The sequence below is a fragment of the Pezoporus wallicus genome, unplaced genomic scaffold, assembly GCF_028554395.1.
Source record: "Pezoporus wallicus isolate ANWC-B61680 ecotype Strahan unplaced genomic scaffold, APGP_CSIRO_Pwel_v1 contig_3058, whole genome shotgun sequence".
NCBI classification, from domain to species: domain Eukaryota; kingdom Metazoa; phylum Chordata; class Aves; order Psittaciformes; family Psittacidae; genus Pezoporus; species Pezoporus wallicus.
The window spans coordinates 2,318,106-2,341,720 of NW_026641153.1; the positions used below are offsets into that span (position 1 = coordinate 2,318,106).

Here is a 23,615-nt window from a genome sequence, read left to right on the forward strand (position 1 = left end):
CCTGAGCCTTAGCAGAGCTACAGGATCCCCCAGTCCTGCATGGGCTGGGAATGGAGGAGACAAGGATGACTAAGGACTGTTGAAGGGCTTATCACATACTCTGGTGCTTTTGAGTTTGTCTTTATCTTCTCTAAGGTGCTCTTTTTCTGAGTTCTGTTTTGTTTGTTTGTTTCTTTAATATTCCCTTTCCTCAGGATTCACCTCTTGCACTGAAAATTACCGTTACATTTTTCTTACATTTCTCATCACATCATTCTCTATTGCTATCACTACCTTTTTTCTTCCCTCTAGTTCCCATAACCTCATTGCAATGATTCTCACAACCACCACTTCACCTGAATTTTATACCCTTTTACCCCTTCATTTCCTTATCTTAATTTCTTTCTTAAAACATAAGTCCTGTTTTCTGTAAAATTAACCTAAAAATGATCGAATCATTGTCTTAAATAAAGGTAGAATGAGTGAATTTTCATAATCTGCCAGATATTAATAAACTGAACATATTCTTACCATACTGTTTTTCTCACAGCCACAGATTTCACTGTTGCACTAAAAAAAATAAGTACAGTAAAATTCTCAAAAATGTTTCAATAGAAACTCTATTTTGCAGTGATATTATTCAAGACAAGAAGTGATTTGATTTTCAGTATCTCTGTATTAAGTTAAATTAATTTTGAGTGTGCCTAGTTTATCACAAATATCTCTGTGAACAATCTGCATTCAGTAATTATCAACAGCATAATCTCTACTGTCTTTTACAAAGTCTCCTATATATCTCCCTTTTTAAGTATCCTTAATATATTAGAGAAATATTAGTTTGGAGGACTTCTCAGGATGTCACTGTTGTGAGTTCTAGAAGCCCACCATCACCAGTCAGGTTTCATGGATTTGATTACGTGTTCTTTTTTTCTTGCAATATGTCTATACAGACCAGTATAACTGTCTCCTTGCTTTATGCCCCGAGCAAAACAACTATCGGATAATGCCGCAGTCATTCATCTCAAATTAATTCTGAGATTTTCCTCTTTATTTCTCTTTTCAGTTATGTATTTTTGTCCTTCACTGTTCTGACATTTAGGCAATGAATGTTCCTACCCCTTGAACTACAGCTTTAATGCCTACAATGGACACTGTTCTCAATTCCCTTAATACAGAACCAACAACAAATATTGACTTATCTAATTGTTCCATAACTATGTTCATTTTGTGCCTTTCCTTCCCCAGTGTACATTAATTCCTTAGTTTTGCCTTCCCCTTTACACCTAAGCATTAGATATAAGGAATGAAAGGGTCATGCACTTATTTTCTTAAGTTCTGCTAAATTGCTGTGATGTTGGTTGCAATATAAATCCTTATTGTTCACTGTTTACCTATTCTCCGTATTAAATAAAAATAGAGTCACCAGTTCTTTTGCAGATTTAATTAATTGCTACAGCGTAATCTTAGTAGGGAACCTACTGGCTGGAATATGTCATTTTTCTTTGTCTTTATCCATGTTCTGTAATTATGAAAGCAAGAAGTACAAAATACCGCCTATTTCAACATAGATTTATTTTGTGCATTTGGATGATTTAAATACTACAACCACTTGGCAACTATGCATCAGTGTAACTCTGGCACAAAGAGCTATTGGACCTATTTGCATCTGAAGCTTTAAGAAATGCAAATTAAGTTCAAAAAAGACTTGGTCAGTTGCTTACCAGGCTCTTGATTGTGGTTCTTGTAAAATTTTCCATCCAGCTGGTTGCATCAATTTTTATTCCAACAACTAACAAGAAATACATGAAAGTCTTTTTTAGTAAAATGAAAAAAAAAAATAAAAGGTAACTGTAGAATTCTAAAAATAAGGAAAAATTATCATAACATTTCAATTATTAAACTGGAAAAAGATAAAATATGATTTTTGCTCTGTTGTCTGACCACCAACATTCTTCATAAGACTAATAAATTAAGCACTCCAACTCAAACACAACCAGATCTTTGGCTTGATTTACTCTAGCAAGATTAAAACAGTCTCAGAGACAAGAATGTTATATGAAGTGCCTTTGAAATCTCAATAAAATTTTTAATTCACTGTTGAGCAACAAGCAAATAACTAATGTTTTTAGAGTGGTTTCTATCTTACCTGCTGGTTTCAGAAGCTTCCCATTAATTGTTATTTCCACAGCCTTGCTTACCATAATACCTGTTTCATAGCTATTGGCACCACTTTCTGAGAGTATAGAAGGGAAAAGAAAAAGAAAAGGTTAGGGTGTTCTAACCTCTGAAACCAAAATTAATGATTGTCCAAATACCCAGAATGATTCAAAAAAAACCCTTTTTCAAAAGCACTGACCCAGCTGTACTGCACATTTATCACCTGTAATAGCTCAGATCACTAACATCTGGATGACGAAAAGGAATACGTTTGTTTAATTTTCTTCATTCACTTTTGGTACATGGTTTCCCTGCTTCATAAAGTTACTGTAGTCCTTTTTTTCTTTTCCTACAGACAGAGCCATGAATAGATTTACACATGTGAGCAGCTCTGTTAAAACCAGGATCCGAGCCAAAGATTTTATCCTGCTGTCGTCTGTGAATTTTTCAGTGCAGGGTGTACTGACACCACTCACTGACCAACAATTACTTCTCTGACAGACTTCAGCCTGTTTTCAACACTGCTTACTATGAAAAAGCAAGTTAAAAGTACATTCCCTGGAGCTCATGAGGAACAACAAAGGCTTCAGGGAATATAGTCAATTACCTTCTTAACATTTTATTGAGAAAAGATGCAAAAAGTAAGTATGAAATAACAGCAATAAAAGATCCTGTATGTTTAGGAGAGGAGTGTGTCATTTGTGGTAGCATCCGCCTTTTAGATGAGCTTGGCAAAGTTAATGCTGCTCACATCAGTAACGAGTACTATCATACATATTTAGGTTTTAAATATCATGGTATTTCAGACAAACTGGTTTTGGTGAATAACAGCAATTTGCAATAGAATTCAAAAGCAACACTAAAAGTCAGCAGTGGTGCAGTGGGCTTTGTTGTTGTAGACTTTGGACCCTTGTTCCTGCTCCCCCAAGTTAGGTTTGGTGCTGAGGAAGTATAAAAATCTCAGCTCAAGGAAGGATTTTTAAGGTAATGTAACAGTCCTTGAGTGCAGTATTTTTTCACTTCCTCTTAAACCAATTTTGACAAAGCATCTTTGTAAAATAGTGTTTCAGTATAGTACGCAAACACCAGAACTCTGCATGTTTTCAGCTTTGTTGATTCTTAGCATACAGGCCACTGTGTCAATAAAAACAATGATACCTTTTGTTTAGTGACCTCCTAGCTACCACTTCCTTAATAATGGGTGATGTCCCAAGATTTTTTTCCATATGAAATGCCCCACTTGCATCCTTTGTCAGTGACCTCAACTGCTATGGGAAACTGCCAGAAGTACTCTTACATTTGTCTAGCTAGCTCTGACATTTCAAAACAGTGATGACTTACTGTTGTAGTATGGAGCTGTGAAAATATAGTTGTCATTATCTAAGCTCCGTTTATAGAAGCTGACTTCATAAGTTTCAGCATTTTCCAGCCAATCTTCTCCTGCCCTAATCACACACACACACACAAAAGTGATCAAAAAAGATATTTAAGAGTCTCATTACAGTTGTGCTGCAGAATTATTATGGTCTTTTTAATGTTTCACAGTCAGAAACAGTGTGAGATTCATTCATATAGCCCTGAGATTTTGTCAGCTTTCCCTGGGTAACAGCAAGGTGTAATTATTAAACAAACCTTGAAAACAAAGAAGAAATTAGTATTCTTGGAAAAACATGGATCTTGTCTCATCATGTTTAGATACATTGAGACAAATGTAACTGCAAAACTACTTGCAAGAAAATATAATCAAAACTTTACAGCACACACTAGCTCCGGAGAAATCACAGAATCATAGAACAGTTTGGGTTGGAAAGGACATTAGTTCCAACCCTGCTGACATGGGCAGGGATGCCTTACCCTAGACCATGTTGCCCAAGGTTCTGTCATTCTGAAAGATTTTATATTATTAACAACACCAAAACAGGAAAAAAAAAATAATTTGGTGAGCAAAATGCACTGCCATTTTCCCATTTTTGGGAAACACAGGATAAACTAAGAGAATAGACACATTTTCCATTTACCAATATATGTATACTGGTGCCCACACTACTCTCAGTCACTGGTGGGGATGTATGGTTTATTATAGGATAACTTTCACATTCCCTTTTTGCCCTCTGGTAATGATACATTTTTCTCTCCTGGGGTCCCTGGATCATTTGGTCTGCTCTTAATTGCTCTAAAAAATAAAAGATCGCCCACTGCTTTACAGTACAGGCCTGTCAAGGAAAATGAGTGCTTAGGAGTAATTAGGGATTAGTACAGCCCCACTGCTACTACAAGGGCACTGCATTTACTTTACACTGATTAGAAACTTGGATTACAAGACTTGTTATGGAAATAATGTTACAGATCAGTTTCAAGCAGTGACACAGGGAAAATCAAAGGAAAACAAGACATTCCATTTTATAGTTATCACAGACCAGAATGTAGAAGTTGTTTTTAATTCAATAAACCCATTACTTAGCACTCCATTCTTCAGGTTTCAAAATGATCATATTGTACTATTTTATAGTATTTGTTACCTTTTTGGGAACACTCTAGTAATTCCACCGTCTGTAACAACAAATTGTGCAACAACTCCATCGCTGTAAGCAAAAATAAGACTTAAAATGAAAACTGACCAAATTTATCACAAGTTCCTATGCGAAGGGTTTCCGTTTAAGTGCATAACTGTGAATTAAATATCTATCCTGTGTAAAAATTAACTGTATATACATATACATGTATATTATTTTATTATCAGACTTTGAAATGCATAAAAAAAAATCACAGTCAATAAAATGAATACTTACAGAGACAGCTTACTCCAATAATTTTGGGCCAGTTCATTTGTAAATCCTGCATCCAGCAAAGCTCTAATGACCATATCAGTATTACCTATCAAAAGAATTAAGACACACATATGATGTGGAATTTCATAAAGTGGATAAAATGAAATTGTGAGCTGTTGAGATTCTATAGCCACAAAAATTTGGCTATTCCTGTTGACAGACTGTCTAAATTATGTAAATCACTTATCATTAAATAGATTGCTCTCACACTGTTAATTTCACTTAAACTTTTCCTTCACTGTATCCTAAAAAATTATCTTTTTGTCATTGGAATAAGAAAGGGTCCAGATCCCAACTTTGCAAAGTCTCAGTGTTAGACTTGGAAAGTAACCTATATTTAAAGCATGTGCTCATTCAAACACTTTTTCTCTCAGGTGGTGCAACAAAACAACATTTAGTTATATGTTACAAAAAATTAAGATAATTCGACTACAATGTAAATATATATCACCTAGGTCCCAGCCTCTCAACAAAACCTATTTGCCTTCTGCAAATGGGTATAGGAAGATAAACTAATTTTCAATTAGTCACTTAGATTGATATGTCACCTTGCTGCATTCGTATTTTTCTAGAAATTAAATTGATAGTCTAGATGAATAAAAATATCCAAATATGTCTCTCAGAGTCTCTCCTAATATTTTACTTGGTCCATTTTTTGTTTAGGATCCCCTTGTGCTGCATGCTCCTCCACAAAGTGAGACTTGACTACTTATAGGAAGCAGATGCTGAAGACAAGTAGGGTGAATTGCTTTTACTGTCCCCTTAGTGACGACAGAGGTAGTTGTCTGACTTTCTGGCTAACATCTAACAGTTTACCTAGTTTATAGATTATTTCTCTTTGGGGACTTTTCTAGTTATTCCTTTTGAAAAGCATTTTTAGCTGAGATAATTTTAATAGCCAATGTTTTCTTCAGCAAACACTGTTTACTTGTTCAGGAGACTATTTTTAAAGTAACTTAAGTATTAGGAAAGAAAAGGGAAAAAGTGAAATCGCTGTGGATTCCAAAAGTAAATACAGCAGTAATTTGATAACATTTTGGCATCATTACTTATTAGGTCCTAGCATATACTACAATAGCATTACATGTGCCCTCAATATTTGCTTAAACTAGTGAATATCAAACTAGTATTTTAATTTTTTAACTAATTTAATCAGTTGGGGTGAATGCCTTGACTTTTAAGATTGAGTCAAAAAACTCCAGTAAAATTTTGGTCAGTCAGTAACATGTCAGTGAACAAGATCATTCTATTGAGAACACCACCCACACATACACACAAAAATAGTCTTTTGTGAGAAGATCGCACATCTAAGTGCACATTCCTTCAGTAACATGGTCTGATTCAGCAGAAAGATTCAGTGATCCATGACAATAACATGCTAAAAAGACACAGGGAATGCAAGAAAAGAAAAAAGTATATTCCAACTGATTATAAATTATTAATAATGCTAAACACACTGGTATGCATAAACAAGCAAATCCAAACATTTTCATGAGAACAAGACTTTAATGCATTACTCATGGTTCATTCAAAAGCATTAACTCATTTATTCTAAATGGTATTTAAGGCCCAATTGCAGAACATGAATACCTTCCCAAAGCCCAGTCTCACCACTGTAGCAGTTACACAAATCTGTGGTCTTAACCCAAGCCCAAATGAGATCCTTTTAACCAATTCGCTAACCAGCAGTAGAACTTATCTTTTGTTCAGGTTATTGGCTATTTTAGTTCTCAGCTCCTTTTCTTTACTTATTTTACTCATATACACTGACAAGAAAGCAGACAGAAGATGTCACTACAAGATTTTAAAGTCTATTTGAGACTTACTTTGGCTGCTGTACTCAAGAGAAAAAAAATACAGATTTAAAATATCTGGAGTGTATGAAAAAGAACTAGTAGCATTTGCTGCTAGAAGAGAATGCTGAGAGGAACTGTGGAAAACACTGGAGGCATAATGCAATGTCCTGCAAACTTTCTTAAATAAAACCAGAAAACTGCAAACTAATCAGACAATCTCTACCTTGGGTAGAAAATTCTGGCACTAGATGTATTTCTACTAAAAAAAGAATAAAATATCAAGTCAGCAAAGATAAAAACCAAAAGCACATGATTTGGACATGAAAGCTGTCATTTAGACTAGTTCTCATTTACTAGTATGTATTTTCCTGAAGAAAAAATCAGTGAATTGAGAAGAATACTTACATGATGGACTGCTTGGAGTATTTCTGTCAATAAATTCATTGAAATTTAATAGAAATTCAGTGTTGTTTTCTGATTTTTTTACATCACTACAATATTCTCTGAAAAACATCAGAACAATTATCTTCTCAGGTTATAATCTTCTCAGATATGCTTCTCAGATAAAGCAGAGAAATATGGCTCAGCAATTTAGAAGTCCAAGTAGGACTGTGCAACTATCAGGCTGACACTACTGCATCAGCTGACTACCATAGTCAATACTGAATGTTAACCATATTGAATATTTCAGGCATCTACAAGAAATAAAGTGTTCAAGTCCCTGCCTGAATCTGACATGTATGAGATTGGGCATAGTTTCCCAGAAAAAGTACTCAGGACTAGTGTAGACCATGAAACTGGGAGATCATAGTTGTAAAATAAACAAGAAAATGCCCAGTGAATTTATACTGCTCCTGGGCTAAACTGTCCTGAAAAATACATGAACTGCTGATTAAAACATAGTCACTTCATGCTCGACTAAGTCTGGATTTATGGGACACAGTCCTATCCTCTGAGAAGTCTTAAAGGCAATTTTAATAGGGTACATACCACATAAGCACATAAACACTCTTTGTTTTGACATATGCAAACCAGATAAACAGTAAACTACTGTCCTTTACACAATGTAATAAAGTAAAGCAATATATCATTAGGCAATTCATCTAATGCAAGCAAGCACAATAAAAGTCACTGGGCATTTTGAAGGCAAATATTAGATGGTGAGTGCCATTAAACAACTTTAATTAAAATGTAGAGGGCATTCATCAGAAAAGCAGGGAGCTCTCTTTTTAAATGAGGTTTTTATATTAAATTATTTTTATGAACAAAAGAAGCCTGTTCAAGTATTTCATATGAATAAGCTATCTTATTACCCTTTACTTACTTTATTGCATCCCTGAAAGACTGCAGGCAGAATTCGCCTTACTATACCAACTTCACATTTTAACAGACTTCCATATCAAGTGTTCATGTTGATCAGCCCAACAACTAGGGACTTGCAGGAAATGACTAACTGGTACAATTGATTATCAATAACTTCAGTCTTTCAGAAAAAAATAATCAGTTAAGCTGATAATACATTTGAAGATAGAAAACTATGTTTTACATCCAAATCAATCTATTCATTGTAATCAATTTATTAATTTTGAAATTTAAAAGGATATAAATATTTATAATATAATAAGAAGTTCAACAATTAACTGAGCTTTGTAGTACAGCATTTTCCTTATTTATTTAAACTATCACTTAAAGGAACTTCATTTTTAAGAACTATGTATTATGCTACCTTTCCTTTGCAAATATAATTTACAAGGGCAATGAGTACTACATTAAAAAAAAAAGGAACTAATGAACTTAATCAATTTTCAATAACTCAATCATTTTTTAAGATATGTTCAATGAATGAAAAATTCATTCATCAGTGTTAGATTTGAAACACTTTATCTCAAAATTGGAAAACATCTCAAGGTAAGTATTATGGTACTGATTTTGCAAATGAGAAGCTAAGGTATAAAGTTCAAAGTCTTTGAAGTCATAACCACAAGAAATGAACAGATGTGTACAAGATTTCCACTGAAACATCAACATCAGATTTTACAGCTCTCTCTGATTAATGTAAACAGGAATCAGAGCCTGAAGATGCTATTTATGTTCCAGCAAGAAGATTGATCTTGTAGAACATGAATTTAATAAGTACTCTTTTACTAATATCTTTTACCAACGTAAAACTTTGTTGGTCTAATCTGTATTTGTAAATGTCACTAAGCTGATCAAATGTCTATACCACTGAAATAGTATTACTGGGAAATTAACTAACCTTGGTGCTATAAACGTATAGCCAGCTTCATCAAAATTATCAAGCTTCAGCGTTTCTGAATCTACAAAGATGAAGAGTAAACACCAAGTAAGTAAACTGGGCCTTTTGCCATCATTTTTCTTCTCAAAATATTTGACTAGCTTTTGCATGCATCAGTGAACTTAGAAAGAAATGTTTATATTGAGACACTTTCCTACTAATATACTGTATACTTCTCAGTATTTCACAGTATCGAAAGAATGTACTTGATTTTTATATACAACACATACCTGGCATGTGTGTAAAAACTTATTTAAAGAAGACATCTCATTAGCATGACAACATGAAAACATATGAGATGCTTTCATTAGAGCTACAATCTGATATAAAAAAATAATATTTGGGACACAAAAGAGCATGAAGAAAAATCCTTCTAGCATTTTTTGCAATTAAGTTTAGAAAACTAATCCATATAAGCATTACTCCCAACGCTACTGAAAATAATGACTTTAAAAGCTGGTGTCACTAAACACTGATAGGACCAGACAAAGAAGGATTAGAGATTAGCAACATATTGAAATGTGCATGAAAACAAACACTTCACATCATTTTTATTTTTTCCGCTTTCTATTGCTATGGTACAAATGATCATGGGAAAAACCTTGAGATGAGGAATATGAAGGAGAGTATCCAGTAGGAACAGAAATACAAGTGAAAAATATCAACTGCAGTAAACAGAAGGAAATTGAGCAACAAGAATATACTTGCCCTTTTTGATTGCCACTATCCATCAGAAAGAGAAAGCAGGGAAACAGAAAAAAACAGGGTAAAGCAAAAGGGGTCACAAACCAATATTTTATTCAAACAGCCCCTTGAATAAAAATATTGTGCATAGATAGATCAAAGGTTCAGTTTACATACAGCTGTAGTCTGGAAAAAAGACAAACATCTTTGAAGACTGAAGAAAACGTCCCTCTCAATTATTTCTCAAGTACCTTCTATATACTGTGGCTATTTCAAGGGTCTGTTTTGCAGGTTGTATTGATGTAAGTGTAAAACCAGATGAGCTATTCCATCAAAAGAACCATATTCACTGTCTAAAGCTTTAAACTACTGTTTGACAAAGTTAAAAAATAAGTTACTGATTATTAAATCTTGCCATATTCCACTTCATATGCAGGAGCAATAGTAGAGGACAGTGATTTAGTGCTAACCAGCTTTTCTCTAAACTAAGAGACAATCTGTGCCTGTCAGAGAGATTCATAGTGCTGTTCTAACTTTCCATTTAATAGCATATTTGTTCAAGTTTGTTGTAACACTTGGATAAAGTTGAAAGGACGTGATGGGTTCTATTTTGTCTACTGTCTAGATTAAACTACACCTAATAAACAAAAAGCATTTGAATACTCACAAGTATAATTTCCAATTATCTCTCTAGAATCTGCAAATGGCTTGAAATTAGTCTAATCCAAAAGTACATTACAAACATCCACTAAAACTATTTGCAAAATGAAAAATAAAAACCCAGCTGCAAGCCAAACCAAACAGCACTTTCACATTAATCTATTCCTACAGGCAGCAGAGGCAATTTCCTAAATATTATACTGTAACTACTATAAAAATAACTACAACAACAAAAAAGCTTTACTACTGTAGTCTATATCATGACATTTAACTAATAGAATGTAAAAATAGAATCCAGACCCTTAAAATGACAGCAACAGAGGATACAGGAAGCAATGATTCTATAGGCACAGAGCAAGGGGGAAGGGATTGTCAGTGGAACTGGGGTATCTGCACATATTCTATCTTTATAGAATATTTCTTGTACCTTGGATGTTACAATGGGTTTGAATCATTGCTGCAGATTTCGCGTACATCATGAGAACATCCGTGAATTCCACAAAATTTATGAATTTTAAATGCTGCTTTTTTTTAAGTGTATCTGAGACTTGGCAATACTAGCCAAAACCAGGGAACCTTCATAGTACTTACATCTGGCCTGAGTTATTGGTTCTTCTATTTTGGCTTTAATATAATAAAAGCTGTATGATGGTAACACCAATGCCAAACTGCAATAGAAATGAGACAAGTAAAGCAATTATATTATTTGTAGCAGTTTTCCAGTTTCAGCTTCTATTTGTTTTGAAAGCAGTTAACACATTTGGAAGTTGGCTCATCAAGAATAAGATGAGATAGTTCATATCGTGACGTACTTAGCCTTACACTATATAGACACAATATGTTCTTGCTGGTCCTAAAGCTGCCTGCATTTATTTTCACTCTTTTAAGCACAAATATACTTTTTAATGTATAAGCAAGGAATTTAGAAATAATTGCAAATAATAAGACACAGTTTCTTGTATCTTCCTCTAACATTTAACATCCCAATGCAATAGATGTCAAAGTGATAACTGACTGCAAAAAACACCATGTGGTACTAAATGGATTTGCATGCATCATAGAATGACAGATTCTCCTTTTACTAATATAAAAGCTCTCAGTATTCATTAGGAAACGTATCTGGCAATACCTGAATTCACATTACATTCAAGATGCAAAATATTTTCTTGAATCCTGCCGTCACCACCAAAAAACTTTAAAGATCATTGTCTAATAACATTTTAAGATTTGCAAAGTATTTGCAATGTATTTTAGGTTTTACTTTTTTTTTTTTTTCCAAAAATATAGGGCTTCTTTTTGTAAATAAGCTCAATACATGTGTAGAAGTGTTCATTTCTAAAAAGGTATGTAAAGGACGGGACGTAGGTGTAGTCATTGAAGAGGAATAATCATCTCCCATATCATATCATATCCCATATCATAATTTTTGCACTTGCATTTCATCACTGTAGAACTCCAATAGTTTCTAATGGATAACCACAGAAATTAACATTAATAAAGTTGTACAGTTGAGTCATAAATGAGTTGACCTTTAGTGACACGTCATTTAAACAGAACATTAAGTGAGATTGCTGAACATTTAGTGATAGCCTTCTACCAATTCCCTAGGGAAATCAGAAGGAGTTTACCTGTCATTAACAGTTATTGCTAGAAGAAATTGCCAATTAAAATCTATAATTTCATGTTTAATAGGTTTTATGCAATGTGACTTGATGGGTTTTTTGTTGTATTTCATGCCAGGGAGCTCAGTAAGAATTAAGTCATATAACCCAAATGTATTTCCTTACCGATTGCTAGATTGCACAATCTGATAAAAACTTTATTGTGTTACATAGTACAAAGATAGAGGGAGTCCAACAGAAACACTGGATGCTGAATAAAAGAGCCTACATTTGCATTCCCTGTTAAAACTGATTTGATTGTTTTTACATGCAAATTAACACTGGCATTCTCACTGGCTGTACACACTGGCAGAACATAACTGAAAATGGGAACCAGCGTGGCTGAGACTACTGCAACTCACCACAGTAAAGATACTGTTTTGGTAAAAATTTGACTCAGTATTTGTACCATGTAGAGTAGTTTAACTTGCAGGGGGACCTTTGAAGGTCCCTTCCAACCCAAACTATTCTATGATTCTGTGAATTTTTCTGGGACTTGGTAAACCTTAACTTGTTTTGCATAATGTCAAGTTCCTGCATTACATCTAAAGTTATGGAGCTGTGTGTTCAAACAAGTTTGAAATAATACACACCCCAATGCTGCATTGAAGGGGGAATGTGCTTTTATCCGTTACTTCGTTTGTTCCTGCCTCAATTCACCATATAATTTTTGCATACAAACCAGTATCAGTGCTAATTAGTTAAAACCTGACACAAATAGAAATGGGTTTCAGAGAAAATCAGTAGCATGGTTCCTACCCCTATGATCTGACACGCAGATTAGCAGTCATTGATAAAAGCAATGCCTGTGACTGAAAAAGAGTTGCGCAAAACATGTCACATTTTTCATTCAGCCCAAAATACAGCATCTTCCTTGTTAATATGAATGTTAAAACAAGAACATGGAGAAAATTCAAAGAAAAGAAAAATAAGAGGAGGAATCTAAGAGAAAGTATACTATTGAGAGTCAAATTGTATTGTGATAAAGAAAGCAGAAGCAAAAGTAAGATTCTTAATATCCGTCATAAAAACCTTTCTTTCCTGCATACTGAAATACCCGAGTGCTAAATCTCAACAGCTGCATGAAAGACTGAGACTCTGGTCCTTAGGCAGAGCAACAATTCTGAGCTGTTAAGCAACTCAGAAAACCCTATCAGCCTGGAAACAAGACAATGTGGTCCTCCTAGTACAGAAAATGTAACAGTAAAAATATTAACCAAAATAAACAAACAGTGTATTTAACCACACAAAACTCAGAACAGAAGTGAATTACCTGTAATCAGTGCCATTCACAGCAGTCCATGTATATGTCCTGTTTCCTTTATCAATATATCTCTACAAAGAGATAATGGTGAAAAAAATAAATTAACTTAGGAGCGTTAACAAGGGTGACCTTTTCTTGAGAACTACAGTGTAAAATCAAGTACAAATCTCTTGGAAGTCTGTTTATTATTTTGCTAAAAATATAAGTTGACCTTCAATTCCTTTTCTTAAACATTTTCCAAACATATTATGCAAAAGAATCACCTTCATCTTTTTTATTTAAAATAACCAAAATGCAAATTTAAATAAAACCAAGAAAACATCACCTATCGTTTTCCCTTTTAAATTCATTAGCCAGGCCTATGCAAACTTTTTCCTATGTGATTTAAATTTGATAAAAATATTATCTCTCTTATGTAGTTAAAACATTTTGCAGTTAAACTATGAAAAGTTAAAACCTCAATTATACACAGCCTTTTTAGGTAGCTCTTTAACCACAAAACCACCCAGTGCTTGTTCTTTCAGGTCACAGTACCACTGGCTAAATGCATTTAGCTTTGTCTAAATATATGCTATACCTACAGGCACAGCCTGATGATCCTGACTGTACACATAGCCCATGCTAAACTTACATGTGTTTCTAATCTCATTAGGAGGGTCTTGTATCTGTGAAAAATTTAACATTGAAGGAAATGTTTATTTTGAAATAACTTAATACATTAAGATAAGCTTTACCATTCATCCTTTTTTGCTATGAAAAATTATGTGATAGACATAGTCCCACGGTTCCCCATAGAGTTGATCATTATTGCATCTGGTTGACATCATTATACTCAGTTTTCCACTTTGAAAACTACAGTTTTATGCCAGCTGCAACATACTATTATTTTTCAGTCAGAGATTTGTAAGTATGCCAGCAATGAAGTCTGCGCAGCTGGTCCACTGCAATATTACAAACACAGTGAAAGGTACCACAGGTATATTTTACATGGCTTTTGTTTCCTGTGGTAAAATAAAAGTGTGAAAATGACCATGGTTATGAAAAATAGATGTGTTTTTTTTTTTTTTTTACATTTATAATCTGAAACCCTCTCATTATACGTCTGCTGCTTTTCAGTATAGCATGATGTGTAAATAACGTAATAGTCATTTTGGAAAGAAAAACAAGAAAAGGTAAAAATAAAAAGAAAAAAAGATGTATATATCAGAGTCCAATAGCCTGAAATACTTAATATTTGAAGTGAAAAGGTGGCTGAAGAGATTCCCTTCCAAGCTTATTTATATTTAATACACTATTACTTCAGCTCAAGAGTCAGTACACTTGAACCTTGTGCTGGCAGTCCCTCCAAATCAGGCACACTTCCAAGGGTTGCACACCATGTACACTACCAAAGAGAAAAACAGCGCCCAAGGTGGGAGGGAAGAAAGAGAACTGGGCTCTTATTAAATCCTGTTGCCACCAGCACTGTAAACATACTCAAAAGTGAATTGGCTGAGACATCTCTTCAATGATAACCCAGCAGATGACATGTTCTCATACACTGTCTCCCATTTACCTTTGCCCGATTCACTATTGAGTGGTTGGAGACTCTCTCATTCCCAGCTGTTCACTGCCAAAGAGCCTACGCATGCTATTGCAGCTTTGTGACCCTTCAGTTTTCATTATTGCCCACCCCGACTGCCCCAGTGTGGCAATGCTTTTGTTCCTATGGCATCTTCTCTGTCAGCTGGAAAGCCCCTCAGGCCTTGGGAGACTCCAGCCCACCCCACCCACACTTGCTACAAGTCCAATCTCTATGCTGTAGTATGAGGTCATCTCCCAAGACACTGCTGGGGCCAGCTTCAATACAAAAGGAAAGCAATGCAAACCTAAACCAAAAAGCAAAACAAAAAAAGGACATCAATTTTAAGCCTCGAGACTGCAACTGTCAGTTCACAGCAACTGACCACATCAGCTCTATTTATGAGAAAATATATGAAGCTATCAAGCCCTAAGTGATGCACAGCTCATGCATGGCCTGTGGGATGAAGCAGGTTTATTCTGGCTCCAGCAGCCTAAAGCTGGGAGGGTGCAATGGCTTGAAGCAGTCACCATCACCAGCCATCCCTGGTTGCTACTGTCTTCTGTCAGAGAGATCTAAGTAAAGGAAGAAATCTTGGGCTGTGATGCAAGGGAAGGTGAGGGAAATTAATTTCATTGGGCACTTGAAACATCTGGGATCAAAAGGCTTGGGCATTTCTACTCAGATACAGATTGTGGTCTGGGCCATGGATAACTGACATATTCTCATGCACCCAGAGATGTTACATTTACCCCCCTGCTCCCATGCTGCAGCTGACTCCTGCATTTGCAAGTGTAAATGATTCCCCTCCTTCCCTCTTTGGGCAAGCAGTTGCAAGACCAACTGTTTCAGGTCTTTTTTATCACACAGCCTTAGACATGAAAGCCCAGCCCAAGATCTCTTAGATCTCTTTAACAGCTTTGCTATGAATGCAATTACTTCAACAACCCCAGTGGGGTTACTGTATTTTTCTGACCTTCTAATTCTCCCTTTTCTAACCACCTACACAGAGCACTTTTCACCCACAGGCTTGGAAAGACTTCCTAAATAAAACAACAACACCGATCTGAAAATGTTGCAGTGAGTACAGTGAGGATGGTGAAACACCAGAACAGGTTGCCCCGAGAGGTGGTAGAGGCCTCATCGCTGGAAACATGCAATGGAGCTCTGAGCAAATTGAAGATGTCCCCGCTCATTTCAGGGCAGGTCAGACTTGATGACCCTTAAAGGTCCCTTCCAACTCAAACTATTCCATGATTCTACATTTCTAGTATGTTCCCACAGATTCTGCTGAGTATGGTTACGGTGTACTTTTATATCTAAGGGTTGTGTAGTGTCTGCTTGATATTAGATGTGCTTCATGTTCTTCTGCTATGCCTTTAAATTAGCTATCCTCATGCTGGTTTACATTTAAAGTAAAGCATTTTCAACATTCTCCTGTAGAACTGTAACTGTGGGGCATATTCTGGCCAGAACTGCTCCTTTAGACACCAGTAATGATTCTTCTCAAGTTCCCCAAGAAGAAAAGCATACATGTAAGGTTCCATGTTAAACTTGAGTATTTCCCATTGCTAGGAAATGTGTCTGTATTATTAGAGAAACTAGTAGCAATCTTTATCAGGAATGAGCATTTTTAACAAAAAAATAAAGAACTCAACATGTTGTTCAGAAATCACAAGTACATAATATAACTTTAAGATTAATTTACTTATCCCAAATAGTCTTTGCTTATGGCATATAAATGTTTTGGAGGTTTTGTTTTTTGTTTTTCTTTCTCACTACTTTCTCCCTATTCAACCACAATCTAAATTACCAAACCCATCCTCACACATCTCTGCAAGCAAAATAACTACTTTGTTTTAGGATTTATACACAGAAGTAGGCTGGGTCCGTTTCCTGGTGAACTGAGCGTAAGACCTCATCAACAACTGCTCGATTAACGATGCACCAAAAAATGAAAAAACAAAACCAAAATAAGCCTTCTTTTTTATAAGTATACAATTTCTTTCACTGTAAGCCAGTAAAACTACTAAATCTAGAGGGAAAATTGATACAAACTGACATTACAAAATGAACATCTTTACACCATTTCACAGTACTTTTCCAGTTTTGTTTGTTTCTGTAAATGTAATCTCCTGTTCCTAACTTACCTCATCTTGGGACTTGACCAGTGTTTCAAATGTTTTTTCTCCACTTTCTCCATCTATCATTTTTTTCCGAATCTATTGGCAAGGAAGAAAAAAACACCAAAAAAATAAACAACCAAAAGTAGGTGTTGCATGAAAACTGAATAATCTTTTCAGTGATGCATAATAATTCACAGAAATGCAGAAAATGGTAATGCAGATGAAAGTCATAGCTCTTCAAAACCAAAACGTTACGTTTACAATTTCCAGATCTTTCTAATTAGAAATTGCTTTGTCTATAACAACTCAGTAGAGTTATGAAGCAAAAATTCTAGTATACTTTGCATAGACCATCCCATAAAACCCCTTGATGCTGGGGACACCATAGAGAGAGCATGAAATCTGCATGGATGAGAAGGAGTTTTGCCTGGCATTTCTCTTGCTTCCCAGCACATCTCTGTCATTTTGGTAGCTGCAGTGATTCACAAAAATGTTTTTATACCAGTCTAATTCTTCTCTGAAGCAACCATTTCAAAGAAATTTAAGGCAGAGTTTAACAGACACCAAATAAAGCTGATTAGTGTCATTATGAAAAAAACATTTCAAACTGAAAAAAAAAAAAAATATAAAATGTTTAAGCCCCTCACCTTTAGTTCACAAAACTAACAAAGTATTCTTTAAAATTCTGATTTCTGAATGTATTATAAAATTAGAAACTGAAAAATATAAAAAGGAATTGGTTTGCTGTCAACACTATTTCTCAGTTCTTTCTCACCACAGCAATAAGCATGTACTTGAAAGAGATAGGGAAATACTTTAAAAATATTTCAGGTAAAATATTAAGATCCTAATAAAAAGTGCTCTGTTCTGAAAAAAAGTTACAAGCCCACTCCCCAAGAATAGCCACTGAATGAAGAAGAATAATGTGTCATGGTGTCCTTCAAAATGAGGGTAATACAATGCATTGCCGCCTATGAAAAGTATCATGTCTCAATTTGTTTAATTATAATTAATGTCTCTATAAATTCATTGTCTTAACAAATTTAAAATTTAATTTTTTAGTGAAATAGACTCCCGTTCAAAATCTAGAACAGTTTTTGGTTTTTGGTTATTGTACAGTGAAATACAAGCAGCAACAGGTACCAAGAAGACAGGTAATCTCACCTCAACTTTAATATCATTTTCCAATTCAGCATCTAGAAAATCCAGTGTAACAGGCTCCTGGGATTTAGGATTCTGAAGCAGAAGATATTGGATGATCAAATAGTAAGGACAGAATGTTACAAATCATTCTAAACCTTTTATTTCAGAGTATCTGGGCTTACTTACCCATCTATTTTAACCTTTTATAGCATGATGAATTACTAGTGGCCCTTTCTCATCTATTTTATTTCATTGGATAGAGAGGTTAATTGGGTGAAAATAAAATTTTAGAGACTATAATACAGAATAGTAACAGAAGACAAAAGACTATTCATTAATTTTCTTGAGGAACAAATGTACGTGTTTCTGGGGGTATAGAAACATTCCTGTTCCTACCAAGCAAGCCTTACTATTGCTAAGAGAATAATCAATAAATTTATTCTCAGAAAGACAAAATGCACTGGAAAGGTTGCAGGTAAAGTTTCGTGGTATTTCTTTTAAACGCCTACTGATAACTTCAAAGAAATTTTTATGTTCCTATTTATACAGGATAGATAGAATCCTAGACTCTAGCAGCTTTAAGATTAACATATGCTGCCTATTAATTCAAAACAATTTTGTTGTTATGCAGTTGCTTTTTACCCCCCAACAAATCCACACACTTGAAATAAATAGCAAAAAGCTAAAATGTAAAAATAAATTAAAAAATACATTTTCTTACATGCAATGAATAATGAATAGCATGGTCAAACCCAAACAGCATGCATGAAGGCATTGGCATGGCACAGGAGGCATGAGTGAAGTTCAAATTCCATTCCAACACACAAAGAAACAAAGTAAAGAAATGGTAAAAAAGGAAAAAAAAAACGAAAACAAAAAAAAAGCCATCACATCAATTCAAGGTCAATATTAATTTAAAATGATAACCTGGGTTAGCAATAGTTAAGGAGTCCCAAAGAAAAAATAGACAAATTTAACAGCCCATCAAAATTCAAGTATAAGTTTGTTCTTTTTAAGACGTAAGTTATATTACCAAATATTATATATCACATACTTACTAATGACTTCTAATAGATAAGATACTAAGCATGATACATTATGTGATGTGTCTGAGGCACAAAGAAATCCATTATAACTTAGAATAGAAAATTCCTAGCCCTGTCCTTTAAATGGATGGCAATTTTCCCAGCTATGCCTTTTCCCCCCAAGAATGTGTTTTTACCAGTATTTGGGCTCCACAGTTTTTTCTTCCAAGGTTGCCATTTAGTGGGTTTATTCCAAGCCATGAAGAAACAAACTTACTGTTCAGTTTGCTCTTCTCTTTTCCAGTCATGCATGTGGCATGACTAGAAGAAGCACACCACCACCACATTCACCAGCACAACTTAATAAAACAAAACAGAACTAAATCACTATCAATGAAGCATGCAGATAAAGGGAATGCAGTTCATTTTCAGCATGACAAATAAAGGCAAAGATGTATAAATTCAATGAAAAATCAAGAAGGAAACAAAGAAAGAACTGGTGCAGCAACATAAAAGATGTTCATTAAAATGTGGTTATTGTGTTTTTTGGGAGGTTAGTATTCTCACATTCTATGGAAGGCTTTTGCTGAGTTGCAGGAGCCTAGCTCCTACTCATACCTGCAGTACTAATGAAGACATAGGCTGTTAGGGTTTTGAAATAAATGATGGTAAGAATGCAACAAAGTCCTGGGCCCCAGTAGGAAACCCAGGAGCAACTGGAGTGGGTGGGTAGCGCAGAGCTTTTCCAGAGTTGCACCTCTCAGGCAGACAGCACAGCCAGGAAAACCCAGCACCAGTCAAATCATACCACAGCACACTGAGGAGCCAGGGGTGCACAAAGGTTTTTATATTCCAGTGCTGCTTTCTCCAGCTCACAAATGTCTAGCCCAGACATGGCCTTCTACATGTGGCATAAATGCAGAAAATTGACTCTTGATGAAATAACTGACTTGAATCATATCATGATTTTGCACCATATTTTACTAGTGTTGGTATGCAAGCCACCAGTTTTGCATTATATATTCCTGTACATGTAAGAAATTCACAGAGCGTCATAGAATAGTCTGGGTTGGAAGGGACCTTCAAAGGTCATCTAGTCCAAACCCCCTGCAATAAGCAGGGACATCTTTAACTAGATCAGGTTGCTTAGAATGACATCCAGCCTGGCCTTGAATGTCTCCATGGTATGTTGTACTTAATTTTGTTATTTTGCTAGTTGCAGTTAATTTATTCCTTTAATGATTTTTAAGTTTTCATTAAGTGTTTTCTGCTCAAGGATTACATTACATAAACATCACTAATTTCCTTTTCTCAATCCAGGTTAATGGCAGTTAATTCTCTGGAGTTAGGTTCTGCTAAACCAAGAAACCTAATGTAAGTAGTAGATAAAACATGTGCCCTTCTCTGGCTTCCCCAGAATTAAAATGAACACATGGTACAATAAAACTTGGCAACAAAGTAGCAAAGATCTTCTCTTGAGTTTGGGTTTATGCAAGCAAAGCCAGCACAAGTAGTCTATTTTTTTATTTCCAGCCTTCAAATTAATTTCAAAATCTGAAGAATAATTTTTACAGCACGTCTCTAATTAGCACCTATTAGTAAAGCACCATAATTTAATGGAATGCCCTTCACTACAGCCAATAACATGTTTTCCATTATTTAAACAAGGAAGGATGCAAGCTTCATGCTTTGGAAGCTGTTTGTCACAGTAAACAGTTCTCTAGTTAGATTTTTCCTAGTAAGCAGGACAGAAGCTTTCTATTTGTATTTCCAGGTCTATGCATTCTAATGCACTAATCACCTCCATCCAAAGTTACCTGTACATTGGGTCTCCTTTTCCTCAATTTAACTTTTGGTATGCCCACACCAATTTGCTGAAGTAACAAAAAAGCAGTAATTTATATTTTTACACTATTAGTAATCAGCCAACGTACAGAATGGAAGTCTTCCCTCAATCTATACTCTCCAGTGCACATTTACTGGAAGCAGAGACTAGCCCTTGTTCCCCAGTCAAGAGCTCTCTGTCACAATTACACCCAGGTTTTGTCTAGAGAAACAATAACCACATATATGCTAAACAATGTGAATGAAGTTAACAGAGAGCTCCTCCACTTACATTTCTTTCAAAACCATAAACCATAACTGGACCCTACAGGCATCTGGAACTACCATTAAATGGATCAGAACCATAATGAAAATGAAGAAAATGATGTTAATCTTTAGAATAGATTCAGTAATTTAATTATTTAGCATTTCCAAATCTTATCTAATTAAGACTACTCTTGTTAATATATGCTTAATACACTAATTCCAGTGACCGTTTATTTAGTGGACTATCTACCTGTTCCCGTCCAGGACAATGGGAAAAATAGATGGACATACACACAGACACACAAAGAAAATTGGCGGTAAATCATAACAGTAAGCATGTGTTTAAAATGTAACATAACTAACTACATAAACTTGAAAATGGAATTTTAAGCAGTTTAAAACTGTATTAAACTGAAAGTTAAAAAAAAAGGGTTTCCTGTGTTATGCTTTGACATATTTTTCATGTGCAAATAAGAACAGGATAGGAAAGTTCTTAATGATTTTAATACGTTTTTGAATCTGCCTTATGTTAAATTTTCTCAGTTGGGTAAACAACTTTACAAGTTCTAAATTTCTAGGGGGCTTCTTTTTGTGAGATAATACTGCAAGACAGTTTCTCAAAACAATAGTTGTGTTGAACCAGTTGTGATTTGAGGTAACAGATTTTCAGAAAGAAAGCAGAAGACATTCAGAAGAAGGGATCACTGAAAGTATAATGCACCCTCACCTCGTCAAAGGTAAAGACGTACTTATGGTTTAGTCTACATCTATCGAAAAAATGCTGGCAAAGAGGGTTAAGAGGGTTTTTTGTTAATAAGTTAACAGCTACTAGGAGGTTCAACTAAAATTAATATGACATGTTAAAGAAAGTCCATGAGTTCTAAATATATCTGTCTTTGGAGTGTACCTTAGTTTTAAAACGTAGGTCTTGTATCAGTCTGAATAGCATGCACCACCCCAAACAAACTGGGAGTGAAAAAGTCTAGTCTTTGTAACTGTTAATAACAATAACAACAATAATAATTCATAGTCTTAATGACACATTTAGACATTATTCTACAACACAAAACATTACTTATAATTTTTTTTTTTTTTAATATAATCTAAATCAAACATTTGAACAGTATATGAAACCATCTCTGGACTTCCGTATCCTTTTAGGTTAGAAAACTATACAAAGAAACCATGACAATTAGTATCCTAATAACCCATTTCAGATTATTTAGTTGGGATGAACCAAGTTGTTCACTCTCTAACAAAGGTTCAGTGTTATGAGTTTACACGGCAGTATAGTAACATATGCGAGATGAACAGAATCCATATCCATCAGTTTCTCACAAGATTGTGCCTAAAATGAAAATACTACATTGCTTTTATATTTTATAATTTTATATTTGATATTTTATACATGATATGTTATATTTTATATTGAATTATATTAATTATACATTTTATATTCCTTCTGTTAGCAAAAAGGGAGCTTCATTTGTATATAAGAAAAAGGAATTAAAAATAGACTATTTCCCATCATGTGAATTTCTAATAATCTCTAATGAAGAAATGATTTGGTCAGCAATGATGCATATATTTGGCTCAGAATAATTCATCAAGTCATCAAATCAAAACTTTCTTTTTTTTTTTAACACATGAAATCGTTACGCATGTATCCAGAAACTGAAGTTCTTCTAAATTATGAAGACTAAGGGTCAAAAGGATATTTCAGCAACAGTTAAGATCAAGTTATTTGTTCTCTTCTTCAGAAGCATTTTTTTCCTTTTTTCTTTTGTTACACACTTAGCAAAAGATATCAAATGTATTCATTACTTCACCAGGAAATTAATTCAAATAGTTACAAAGCTGACTTCCCCAAGCTTAAAAATATAATGAATCACTAAAGTATGCAGATGAATTCTTAATTTGTTTTCCTGCCTTTAAGAGTTAAGATGTTGAAGTAGTGAAAAGCGGGTATGCTATCCCTCTTGTAGGTATGATGTGACTTTCTGGTGAAGAGCCAAGAGAAGACAGTTGCATGACCTAAAGGTCAATGACTTGCTACTATTCTGCTGCACAAACACAGGTGAGAGGAATAAAGTGATGGCTATGCATCCAATTTACAAAAAGCAGTATTTCCATGACTAAAGGCAACAGACACAGGCTTCCATTACTTCAGAATTTTCTCTAAAGTGTACTGAGGGCTAAAAAACAACAGTAGAGTGACATCAAAGTTTTAAATCCTTACTACTTTCATTTGCCTGTCTATTGACAGCTTGCATTTATCTTAGACATACATTGCTCAAACCATCTTAATGAGCAATTTTAATATTGATAACTGAGTAACATGGAT

General features: G+C 34.7%; 1 protein-coding gene across 10 annotated transcripts in view; it reads right to left on the reverse strand.

Moving 5' to 3' along the window:
• The window catches only part of CACNA2D1 (calcium voltage-gated channel auxiliary subunit alpha2delta 1), a 381,260-nt gene that overhangs the window by 19,237 nt on the left and 338,408 nt on the right, over positions 1–23,615 (reverse strand). For 3 of the 10 annotated variants that reach the window (XM_057422539.1, XM_057422538.1, XM_057422536.1), the window contains exons 19-32: positions 20,998–21,054; positions 18,177–18,248; positions 17,037–17,108; positions 13,335–13,396; positions 10,992–11,068; positions 10,408–10,437; positions 9,018–9,078; positions 7,166–7,263; positions 4,926–5,010; positions 4,656–4,718; positions 3,478–3,581; positions 2,126–2,212; positions 1,701–1,768; positions 511–549 (exon numbers count right to left, since the gene is read on the reverse strand). In XM_057422539.1, the coding sequence (XP_057278522.1) occupies positions 511–549; positions 1,701–1,768; positions 2,126–2,212; positions 3,478–3,581; positions 4,656–4,718; positions 4,926–5,010; positions 7,166–7,263; positions 9,018–9,078; positions 10,408–10,437; positions 10,992–11,068; positions 13,335–13,396; positions 17,037–17,108; positions 18,177–18,248; positions 20,998–21,054 (975 nt within the window). Of the gene's footprint in view, positions 1–510; positions 550–1,700; positions 1,769–2,125; positions 2,213–3,477; positions 3,582–4,655; positions 4,719–4,925; positions 5,011–7,165; positions 7,264–9,017; positions 9,079–10,407; positions 10,438–10,991; positions 11,069–13,334; positions 13,397–17,036; positions 17,109–18,176; positions 18,249–20,997; positions 21,055–22,178; positions 22,267–23,615 lie in introns of those variants that run through there. The other 7 variants (XM_057422540.1, XM_057422537.1, XM_057422543.1 and 4 more) reach the window with 5 other exon arrangements.